Here is a 12,259-nt window from a genome sequence, read left to right on the forward strand (position 1 = left end):
CCAAATGATAGTCTGTTTTTATGATGCAGTATTGTGCTCTCATTCTAACTCAGTGCAGACATGGTCATATTCAGCCTTGATTCAACCCTCTTGAAATGAATAAGGTTAGAAATGGTTTGAATTCTGTCCCCTATATGACAGAAAAGCAACAAATAAGAATCAAGCTGAAACCTCTATCAGAACTGAGTTTCAAATACAGATATCAGATAGCCTTCAGGAACCCCACCAGTGATTCAGTCTGTCTTTCTGCCCTTATCTGAATGGAAATTCTTAAACATCAAAAGCATGTTTCTACCACTTACGATCAGTGCTCATGCTAGCTGTACACTGTAGGATGCTACCCTGTATTTTGGCCTCTGTAAAGTTACTTTGATAGTACAAGGCCAAGATATTTTTTGCATCTGCTTGGATGCATAAGCACAGCTTATTGAAAACCTCTGACAGTTTTCATGTGGCAGCTCTTTCCTAATCACAGTCCTTGGTCTGTCCTGTGCTGTCATTACAAGAATCTTGTTTTGTGTATGGTTTTGCTATTGGAGGCTGTATTGGGTAGAGTTTACCCAAACAGGCAGAAAAAGCACTGGTGCAGTTGGTATCTTGAGCTTTTTCTCCTAAAGATGCCAGCATGGTTTGCTTTTCCATTCATAAAAGCAAGAGGGGAAATAGTATGAAATAGAAAGATTAAAGAAGGCAAATTAATAGAAAACTTCACTAGAGATAAACAACCTCACAGCAACTTGTCTGTGACTATATTAATCACAAGAGCCGTCGCACAGTAAATCTAGGTAAAGAGTGCTATCAAAGTGAACAAACATTGCAGCAGTAATATATAGGTGAATAAATCTTTTACTCTGCAATATCCAAGGCATTCTTTTCACCTTATCCAGCAAGCGTGCAGTTGATGTGAATCATTGGTTCTGCTGCATTGCCTAGTTACTGTGGGAGACATAAGTTATCTTAGGGCCACCTGTCTGCAGGACGGATGTTCAGCTGCCTGGCAGACACTATATTTAATAACTACCTGACAGCCTGCAATGCTGCTCCTGGCTTTCTCCGGAGGATTTTTTATTATCAGCCCGTGTAGTTGAGTTTGTAAGCCGTCTCCTTTGAAGAAATCTCCCATCCATTATACACCTCCTGAAATCTTAAAGGATTAGAAAGATGACAGTCTCCATCCGTCTTGAAGCATTGGAGCAGTCAGAATGTTTATAGATAACTCCAGATCTCGTTGCCGTGGTCTCTCTTAAGTTTCCTCAACTCATTTTCTGGCTGCTTAGGTTTGTGGTGCCCAAGCTGGTGAGAGACGTGCAGCGCTGTCTCCCTCTCCGGCTTTATAGTCTGCTCATGTTCTGAATATGAGTGCATTTTACAGTGACTGACTGTTGTTGGACTGTCACCAAGACCGGGTCAGGGACTGACCAGCACTTCCATAGAACACTGTTTGGGCTGTGTTTGGGATGCAGTTTATCCTGTGCATTTTAGTTTCTTCTCTCCATTTCCCCCCACTTTCTCTGTGACCTTCCATAGCATTACCAGCACTGATGAGATATGGTGGAAACATGCATTTGATGTGGCTTGGAAGGGCAGCTCTGCCTCTGGTGGGAATCATCCATACAGGCCACAGACAAGGTAGAAGTCTTTGTGGTGAAGGTGACAGGAGAGCTGAGTGCCAGGTGGGAGGAGAAGGATTGTAATCCTCTTTTCTATAATGGAAAGTTATCATTTGAGAAAGCAGTGACTGGGTAAGGGAGCTGTTAGTGAAGAGCCCATGCTTATGCCTAGTATGCTGATGTTTGCTAGAGTTGACCTGTTACTTCCCAGTAAGGGAAGTTAACTTTTCACCAACAAAATACATGAGACAAGCACTGAAAATCTTTATTTAGGGGTTGGTCTGTTTTGCACATGATGTAGCATATCCTTGGGAAAGTGCTGCTTCTGTCATTGTGTGCAATGACTACTTTCTAACAAAATGAGACAGTTAATGCACAGGTATGGCAAGTCTTGCTTCCTGCAGGGGAGGCAGAAGTTGTATTTGCCTCCAGGCAGCATCTGAAAGTTATGATAGTTGCTAATTCTGCTTTGTCTGCAGTGGTGGAAGAACTGGCAGGGAAGAGGCACCAAAAGGGCATTCATAGTCTGAACAGTTGGAAAGGGCTGGTCTTGTCAGTGTAATACTGGAGCCACAGAAACATTTTGTCACATCTGAAACATAAATATTCAAAAGCTGATTTAAGGTGCATCCTGAAAATCATCTGTACTAATTTGAGGGAGCAAAAGCTGGGCCTATGAGATTGCCCAAACATACTGTTATTTGCAGGATACATGGGAATTAATGTTCTTCCAAAATCCATGTATCCCAGTGGCAAGTGACACCAGTGCTTTTCACACTAAGGTTGCAAGCCTGTTCAGGTTTGCATGTGTCTGCCTGCAAAGGAATCAAATCTCTAATTTTCTGCTTTGAAAGGAGAGCAGAATTTTCTGTGTGAGCCTGGTCCACCTTCAAATACAGGGCAGAGCAGCTTGTTTCAGCCCATTCTTGCCCCTTGCCTCAACCTGATGTAATCCAGCATGCTCAGCAGTGATGCTGCTTTCCCACGAGGTAGCATGGCTCCATGGCAATGAGTAGTGTCTAGGAAAGGCCGGGGGGGGGGAACCACAGGGGGAGCCTGTGGATGCAGAAACAGATGTGAGAGCGTAGATGGAGCTCTCGTGGGAGAGGCATGATTGATGTTCCTTGCGTGCCTGTCATTAGCTGGTGTTCTATATAGACTGTAATCAGTCACTTCCGAGCACCTTCTGTCTGGGCCCATAACCTGGGCTGACCTTTTTTAATGTAAACACAGAGTAATGACTGAAAATACCAGACAAAGAGATTGACTTCCTCATGACTACAGGTGAGCAGCAACGCGTAAGGCAAGGTCTCCTCCTGCCTCCTAGTGCCCACAGACTCCTTTGAAGGGCACTCTGAGCAATCCTGCCTGTAGCTCACTCAGCAGATGTTCAGGATCTTCTCCTGCCTTCGCTGTGTTCAAGTCTGACCTGTGCCTTTGTATCTGGTTCCTGAATGCGATGGCCAGGACCTCTGTGTATGCAAGCAGTCACTTGCCACTGAACTAAAAAGGAACCTTGTTCTCACAGGTGCGACACATCCAGCCACCACCCCGTTTGGTCCTTCACCTCACCACAGCAGTTTCCTGCCCACTAACCACTTGGCAGGTAAGTGTAAGTAAACCCTGCCTTCACCTTTATACCTGTGACGCATTTCTGGCTCTCCAGTGTGGTCCTGCCTTGAGGCACCATAGCACGAGGGGAGGGAGAGGTTTAAACTGTCTTAGGAACCAGAAGCTAGTCAGGTTCTCACCCATGCCAGCTTCCCAGCACATTCCCTCCGCTCTCCTCCAGAGAAGAGGGGCAGGATTAGCAGACCCTCTCTTGCAAGAGAAGAGGGCATTGCAGAGCAGTCAAGTCTGTCACTGCTGAGACACTGCACAGGAGCTGAAATGTGACCTTCAGAGCCCTTCTTTGCTGCTGAATGTGCCCAAGGAAATGGGGGAAATATATGCAAAGGTACCTCAAACAAGCCACAGCTTAAAATGGACTCCTCCCATACTGTTTCCCACCTACACGAGTTCTTGGCTAGGTTCTTTAATAAAGTTCAGTGAACAGTTCCTGGCAAATAGCTGTTCTGCACGTTTTGCCAGGCTTTCAGTTTCCTAATTGGCAGTAAGTAGAGCCTGATTTTCTCAAATTTCCTCATTTCAGAAGCTCACAAGCAGCTCATTGCCAATTAAAGTTCAAGCTCTGTTGATTAATGTTTTAGTAACACTCATCCAATCAGTACATGTGGCATGCCACATGACCTGGTAGACTTTTTTCTATTGCAAATACCCAGATTTACATCAACTCCTGAACACTCCGTCAAAATTAACTGTTTATCTCTACAGTCACTCAGTTACTTGATGTCAAAGGGAAAGAGCAAGAATGGCTATTTAAAAATAAGGAAATAAGCAAAGAGCTGTTTGGTTAAAGATCCAAGCTATTTGTGCTATTTGCACTGATATTTTAAATATAAGGATATACATGAGGAAGTGGAGAGCAAAATAGCTCCTGTAATATCATGAGATAAAGACTTTCAAGGGGCAGTCATAAAGCCAGTAGGCAGAAGGAGTTGTTTAGAGATGGTAAGTAGGAAAGAAAACAAGTACACTGGTATGATTTAACCCATAGCCATCTCTGGAGGGCAAAAACCTGAGTCTGGCTGTATCCACTCAGAGAGGAATCTTTATAATAGAACAAAAGAAAAGCAGGACTTTTTATAAAAACAAGTGCCAGTAGCCAAATAGATACTTGATGAGGAAAGGCAAGATTCATCTTTTGCCTCAAAGGGTTACAATCCTCCCATCACTTTGTCATAGTAGGTCCTAAGACTACACTATCATTTCCATCACCACTGGGATCAAGGAAGCCATTATGGGAGAGGACTTTGGCACAAACAGTCCAGAGTTAATTGGTGTAAGGATAGATGTAGCAAAGTACATACCCATAGCAATTAGCTTAAGACTGTCTCTATGCACTATTACAAAGAGGGTAGAAGGCTGTATAGAGAAGAGAGTGAAACAATGCATCCCCTCAGTATGCTGACTGAGGAGCCTGCTGAAGTTCTTCTTTCAAGGCAACAGCAATGCTTCTACTATTAGTACTGATAAGGAAGGCTCAGCAGCAGCCACCCTAATTTCAGCTATTAGACCTTAATTTCTAGCTCCCCTCTGACTGGCATACAAAAAGTTTATTACAGCACCTGTTTGCAGAGCACTGAATCCCTTCTCCATTTTAACATGATGGGAATTTTCTGTGCAAAGAACCTTGCAATGAGAAGGATCAGCTTAAAGTCTGGCCTAATCCTACTTGGATTCAGACCGTTACGAAGGGGAGGGGTGCATTTCATTCTCCAGCATTCTTGGCTAAATGCCTGCTAAATCCCTGTTTGCCTTTCCAGATCCATTTAGCAGGTCAAGCACCTTCAGCGGCCTTGGGAACTTAGGCAGCAATGCCTTTGGAGGATTAGGCAGTCATGCTCTGAGTAAGTACTGGCTGGGTTACTGCAGACAAACATCCCTTCCAGAAAAGCCACATGCTAATATTTACAGCAGCTGGTGGTAGTTTTTAAAGAAGTTTAATTCCTAACCTCCATTCTCCTATCTGAAAACACTGCACCTAAGATTTCCAGGTCTCTGCGGTGGGAGCTTTTCTGCATGTCACAAACATCACTAGCTGTGCTCTGTTTCTCCTCACTGCTGAAGGTTGGTACTTTGTGTGCTCCTAGAGGTACTAGAGCTGCAAGAGCGCACTGAGCTCTGGGTCCTTATGGGCATTTAAAGTAACACCTTTCGACAGTGAAGATACATAGTGGAGCAGCTATTGATACTTCTCCTAATGCAGCATGTAGACTTCCTCTGTACCCATTGTCTAAAGTTTAAATTACCTGTATAAAATTATTTTACTTCGAAAACATCTTACCTGTAGGCAAGACACGCTTGAGAGCCACACATAAGAGAGCATGCTTTTGCATCTCATGGCGCAACAAAAATCAGATTGATGGAGGAAAATCAAGTGACTGTTCTGAAAAGCCTACAGCCAAGCTCTGTTTTTATGCACACACATACATACCACCAAGTAGTCTTGTTTCTTTAACAAAAAAGTCCCTGAATCCTTCAGCTGCAGGCAGCTGATTGCTTGTAACTATCCACAAGTTAAAGTTTCTGCCAGTGAGAGGAGCTGAGGAAAAATACTGAGTTTGTGCTGGAACCCTTGCTGGGGTGGGGGAAGAAGAGAAGCTGGGTATTTTCAGTCATCCCTGACTTACTCGGATGTGTAGTTAAAAGCTTCCTCCACCCATAGCCTTAAAAATGCTGGTGGATCTTACACCCAGTGTTGGAGGTATCTGTGTCCACCTGCTAGTAGCTCCCCCTCACCATTAGTTCCACATGAAAAAGACTTGGAAGGACAGCTCTGGTTGTGACCAGCATTGTCAAAAATGTTTATGTAATTATTTGGTTTGAATTATTTTTAACTGTTCCTCCCCCTGCCATTATTGTAGCTCACAACAACATTTTTACTCACAAAGACGGCCCAAACCTGCAGAATTTCAACAATCCCCATGAGCCATGGAATAGACTCCATAGGACCCCACCGTCCTTCCCAACACCTCCACAGTGGCCCAAGCCCACTGATTCTGAGCGAAGCTCCTCAGTGACAAACCATGACAGAGACAGAGAGCGGGAGCGAGAGCCCGAGAAGAGGGATCTTTCTCTGAGCAAAGACGACAGAGACAAAGAGAGGTAAGCAGCTTTTGAGCCCTTCTTTCTGGACCTATTTTTCCACTATATTTTTCCCAGTTTTTCCAATCATAAAATGATCTTCAGAGCAAAGCATTGCTTGTCTTTGAAGCGGCTAATAAGCCTTTTCTTCAGATAAGTACAAGTACTACCAACACAAAAAAAATCCTCTTTGTCTTTTAGGATTTGTCCTCTGTGGAAATACGGTAAACCAGTCCCTGCTAGTAGGTTAATAAAAAGCACCAGGCTGAGGAAATGAGCATGTCGGTGTGTTTTCAGGGTATACTTGGCTGTTTTTAGTGCAGCTGCTTTAGGATTACTGTATGTTCTGAAATCAGGAAGGTAGCATTGTGATGGATCTTTTGGAGACAGTCATAGTTCTCATTAGTGTACAAATATGCTGAGGAATTCAAATGTTAGCTGGACATTAATGAGATAAAAATGCAAATGCCTGTATGTGGAGCAGAGTGCATGAAGCCATTAATAAAACTGATCTTAAAAAATTGCATTGTAGACAAACCCTTATTAACAGTGACAGGACTGGATCACCTGGGCTATAGATACTTCATTAGCTTCCAGTTATATCATTTTGAAGATGTAAAGCCCTTTATATTTCAAAGCCCAGTTGTCTCCAACAGGCTCTTTCTTTGTAGGCAATAACAGTCTGCAAGTCTTAGATGTCTGTATTTGCGTAGTGAATAGTTTGCCTGGAGTGCTTTTAATGAGATCTTCAGGCACTGCCTGTGAACAAGATTACATGGAAGCAATAGGCTGAAAATCATCTTGCTTTAAATGTTAAATTGTCTGACACCTTTGCATGGATATTCATCCAGACAGGAAGCTCTCTTCTTGGCTTTAGTGTAATTTGTTTGCAAACCAAGGTTACTCTCAAGAGTGTTCACACAGGGGTTAACATCTCTATTACTTTTCTATTAATTCAGCTTAAGCTGTCCTCAAGCATCCCTATTTGGATATGGTTTTAATAAACCACATCCTTGACCAGCGATCAAGACTACCACAGAGGAAGAAATTTGGGTTAGCAAATGTAATTATAGGGGATAAATACTTACAGAACTCCCCAAAACACTTCCAGCTTTTAGCACTTGGGTCTTACAGCTCTCAAAAGCAAACCCAGCATAAAACTTAAGCATCAGTGAGCCTCTCAGCTGCATAATGCAGTTCTCTCAATCATACCATCATACTTTGCATTTAAAGTGTCTCATGTAGAGCAAAGTGCTTTTAAAAGGTGAGCATTATTTATTCCCCTCTTAAAGAGATGGGATTAACTGTGACTAATTGGTTTGCTCAAATAGAGGTGCAGTTATAAATGTAAACCCTCACACCTCTCTTTCTAAACCATGGTCATTGTCATCAACCCCTTGTTCATCATAGCAGGTCCTCGAAGCAGAGGTCAATGACTCACTTTTGTGGCCTATTCACAGATTTTTTCCTTAAGCACCTAGCTTACCTGCCAAAACCAGCAACAGCAAAAACTCCCCTGCAGCTCCATAGGAAAATAAGCATTATCACTGCTTCCAGTCAACAGGCTATCTTGTGAAGGGCCTACATACATTTCTGTGGGCTTCTGGACTGATATTTTAGTAAAGAAACCTGAGTTAAGAGTGTTGCAGCCAAGAAGATTGCTGTCTGGCAGCCAGATGTATATATGAACACACAATAAGTATCATTTCTTTAAAATAAGCTGTCTAGAATTCTTATTGTCCTCCATTTCTCAGTGAAGTGCTCTTTCTGAATAGACTGTTCTCTCAAATGCATCCCCAGTTTAGTCCCCAGCTTGTCGCCATTTAACATTATTTTCTATGTAGTATGTAAAAGCAGGTAGTGCATGTCTTTTTAGTGTAGCATCACATCTAGAACTGATGCTAGCAGAGCTTTTCAAATAGTTTTCTGATCAATCTCAGATTGCACAACTAGGCACAGCACTGTGCGTGTCCAACATCACATGTTTGTTTATGCAAAACCAAGGGTGTATGTTCTCTCTTCTTACAGAGACCTCATGGATAAAAACAGACATTCAAACAGATCCTCACCGGCATCAGCTCCAGTGACACATCAGATAAGCAATCTCATCCGCAGCAACAGCCAAACCTCCAGTGATCCCATCAGGCAGGTTAGCCTCAGTGAAAGGGAAAGGTCCAAAGAACCGGAGCGAGAGCACCCTGACCGGCTGAGAGAGCCACCCATAGCAGAACACAAGATTAAAGAGAGCCGTTCCCCAGTGAAGGAAACTCCAAGCCATGATAAGAGACCCTCTGAGGAGAACACAAAGCCAGTAATCCAGTCTGTATCCCCATACAGCAAACCTGCACTAAGTGAGAGCTTGAAGCTTACCAATCTAATGAGCAAGGACATGGAGAGAAAGACAGAGCTTCCCAGCGACCTCCAGAAGATTAAGAATGACATCAAAGTCAAAGAGGAGAGGAAGGAAGACAGTGATGTGCTGGTGGTAGGGTCTGAACCCTCACAGCACTCCCGATCAGTGGAGCATCCCCCACCACCTACTTTGCATGGATTATCATTGCCTCACTCAATGGCTGCCTCTATGCCCATCTCCATGGGTAGCGTGCACCAGATGAACAACATGAATGTTCTGGACCGCAGCAGAATGATGACTCCGCTCATAGGCATGAATCCTTTGTCAGGAAGAGAGAGGCTGCCGCATCCTGGATTTTCTTGGGACCCAATGAGGGACCCGTTGCGAGATGCGTACCGGAGCTTAGACCTGCACCGTCGAATGGACTTCCAGCTCCGGACAGATCCTATCCATAGGTTCCCTACCACCTCTGGATTTTACGACCATGAGCGTTCTTATAGAGACAGGGAACCGCATGACTATAACCATGAAAACCTTCTTGAAGCCCGCCGAGAGCAGGAGCGGTTGCGGCAAGTGGAGGAAAGAGAGCGCTTGCACTTACGGGAAGAACTTGAGCGTGCCAGAATGCACCACTTGCACTCATCCCCCATCGAAAGTCACCTGGCACACGTGCCATCCTTCATGCCTCATTTAAGCGGAATGCATTACCCCAGACTGAGTCCATCCACTGCCATGCACAACGGGATTTTAAACAGGAACCCACCAACCGCAGCGCTGAGCGCCCCACCGCCTCTTGTACCAGCGAGCAGCACCAGACCTGCCTCCCCACGCAGGACTACTCCACTCACAAACTCAGAGGCCAGGGACTATTCCCCCTCTAGGAACCCCAAAGAAGTAGAGGCACGATAGTCCCCACCAGTGAATTTTCAACTCGCCTGTATATAACACAAGCAAAGCGAAGAAACAAACAGGAAAACAAACAGAAAAACCCAACACCAGAAACCAACGAACCTTTTACAAAATGCACTGCTGTAAACTTTTCTTTTTTTGTTTTTAAATGTAAAATTTGTAGAAGTTAAGCACATTTCCATAAATAACGGGGTCGGGGATGCAGACTTTCCAACAGAAGGTTGCTGAGAATGGGAATTTAATATATAGGTCTTGATTTTTGGTTTTGTTTTTTTGTTTCTGTGCTAAAAAAAGAAAAAACAACAAAAAAAAAAAAAGGAATACAAAGAGCAAGTTTGTACATTTTTTCCCAAATGTGAGAAACATTTTTAATGGATTTGTATTTTTTTTAATTTTGTGCTCTTTATTCACTTAAAAAAAAAAAAAAAGAAGAAATTTTGCTTTTGTTTTTAGTTAAATTTGCATTTGAAAGGCCTCAGATCCTTAAGAAAAAAAAAATACCCAGGGTTTCTTAAAAGTATTATTTATGGAAATACTGTAGTTTTACAGTCCACTGTGAGGTTCCCTTCTGAGGCCAATTGATCACTTACCTTGGTACTTTGGAACCGAAGTTACAGATATATATTAAAATATTAATAATAATAATAATGTACAAAACTGTTTGTTTTTTGCCTTATTATATTATGCAGAAATTTAAGAGGAATTTTTTTTGACTTCTTGTTTTAAACAAAACAGAAAAGAAAAAAAAACAAAACAAAGCAAACTGTAAATACTCTGTTAATATAAATGTACACCAATATTAAATTCTTAACATAGGTAGACTTTATAAAAATGGTTTCTAGAACCACTCTGGTTATTTGTTAACATGGTTACAACTCATACTCTCGTCACAGTCAGAAATTCACACTCAGAAAGCTAAGTACGGCATATATACTTCAACTATGCAAGAACTCGGAGGCAGGTCGTAGTGGATGTTGGGGGGAGGAAGGTTTAAAAATAATAAAAAATACAAAAAAAAATAAAACCACCACAACCAACCCAAAAAAACCAACCAACTTGCAGCGCTGGAGACAGAACAGGAATGGCAAGTGAGCGGCAAGAAGGATGCTTGTGTTCAGCAAAAGAAGCTAAAAGAGAGACTGTATTTTTTTGTACAAACACAAGGGACAGTTCGTCGAGGAAGGAGAGAGGCACACGCTCCTGGAAGGGACTTTTTGTTTCCTACTTCTCAAGCTGGCAAAAGCAGATGGAACTGGCACAGACCCATGCGGCAGACCCTTTCCTTGGTTTTTGGTTTTCTTTTTTCCTGTTTTTTTTTTTTTTTTCCTTTTTTTTCCTCTTTTTTTGTGTTGTGGGCAGGATCGCTGGCAAGCAAGGACAAAGGACAATTTTCCGTGGACCCCTTGTGCTAATCGTGCAGTGTTCTTATTGGAATCTGTATACAAGACAAAGTAGAATTTTAGGAGTGCAACAAAAAAAAAAAAAAAAAAAAAGAAAAAAAAAGTCTAATGGTTGATTAAAAAAAAAACAAAAAAAAAGCAATTCTGATATATTCTCTCTAGTACATGAAGACCATCAGCAGATGTTTGTTTCAGTGTGGTTCTGCCTTGAACTGCTTTTTGGCATGATTTATTTTTTATTTCCAATTTTACTTTTCATCCATATGTAAATTTTGCCATGTTTTACTTGCTGTACCATCCCCCCTCCCTTATTTTATTTTTCAGTGTCCATGTTTTATATATCCTGGGCTTTTTCTCTCTAGTTAATTCAGCCATCCGCTACTATTTTCTTGGCTCTGTAACTCTTGTTTCCCCCCCCTCCCCATCCTCCCCCCTGCACCCCCTGTAATTTTAAACATTCAGTTTCCTTGTAGATCAATGAAGATAAATACAACATTGATTTTGGATGAAAAAGGCAATTGAGTGTTTGTGTGTCGGAGCCACCGCTGTTGACTTGGAGGCTAATGGTTTATTGACGGCGCTTCGGCTGCTGGCGAAGGGCTCGGTGCTGGGAGAGGGGTTTTGTTGGTGGGTCTTGCCCGGCACGAGGAGTGTGGTCCATAAAGTGCTTGGGAAGCGATCACTGTGGGGTCAGGGCTTGGGGAGGAGAGAGGCGCTCCGGGCTCCTTCGCTGATCTGACACTCCTGCTGGGGGACAGAGGATGGAAAGGGCAGCACAGGCTCTGCACAGCAGCTCGCTACAGGGATGGTGCTGCCGGCACCACCACAGGAAGGGCATCACCTCAAGCACCGTCCCCACGTGCATTTGCTTTCGCTTCCCCAGCTTCTCCTGTAGGCTGAGAGCAGACATCTGCAGGGGGATGGAGAAGTGCTCCAAGCCCCCTCGCTCTCAGTAACTGATTTAGCAGTGGGCGCCTGTGCTTTAACAGCATGTTACAGCTCCTGGCTTCAAGTTTGTGTGTGACTAAATTACCGAGCATAAAAAAATAAAATGAAATAAAATAGCAGGGTCCTTAATCTGATGAAAGGAGGCTTAAAACAAAATAGGCGTTAAAAATCAGCACCTGCTCTCCCAGCTGAAATCGGAGGAACATGTAACACATGGTGGAAGTGAAAAGTGTGTTGGGCTCAGCATAAAGATACTCGTAATGCTGGCCTGGGGGATTGTAATTCTCTCCTGGTGCCATTGTCCATCATGGCATCTTGCTTGACACCACTGC

The 12,259-nt window shown here is 43.1% G+C and overlaps 1 protein-coding gene across 1 annotated transcript in view; it reads left to right on the plus strand.

Moving 5' to 3' along the window:
* FBRSL1 (fibrosin like 1) overlaps positions 1 to 11,571 on the plus strand; it is a gene marked incomplete at its 5' end in the record, with an annotated part of 531,620 nt that extends 520,049 nt beyond the window's left edge. Inside the window, 4 exons of the mRNA XM_080629043.1 lie at positions 3,139 to 3,216; positions 4,997 to 5,080; positions 6,098 to 6,338; positions 8,346 to 11,571. Of these exons, the coding sequence (XP_080485169.1) occupies positions 3,139 to 3,216; positions 4,997 to 5,080; positions 6,098 to 6,338; positions 8,346 to 9,579 (1,637 nt within the window). The 3' untranslated portion in view covers positions 9,580 to 11,571. The remainder of the gene's footprint in view (positions 1 to 3,138; positions 3,217 to 4,996; positions 5,081 to 6,097; positions 6,339 to 8,345) is intronic.
* Between the last annotated feature and the right edge of the window lie 688 nt (positions 11,572 to 12,259).

Source organism: Psittacula echo, assembly GCF_963264785.1.
Source record: "Psittacula echo genome assembly, chromosome: 13".
Taxonomy (NCBI): Eukaryota; Metazoa; Chordata; class Aves; order Psittaciformes; family Psittacidae; genus Psittacula; species Psittacula echo.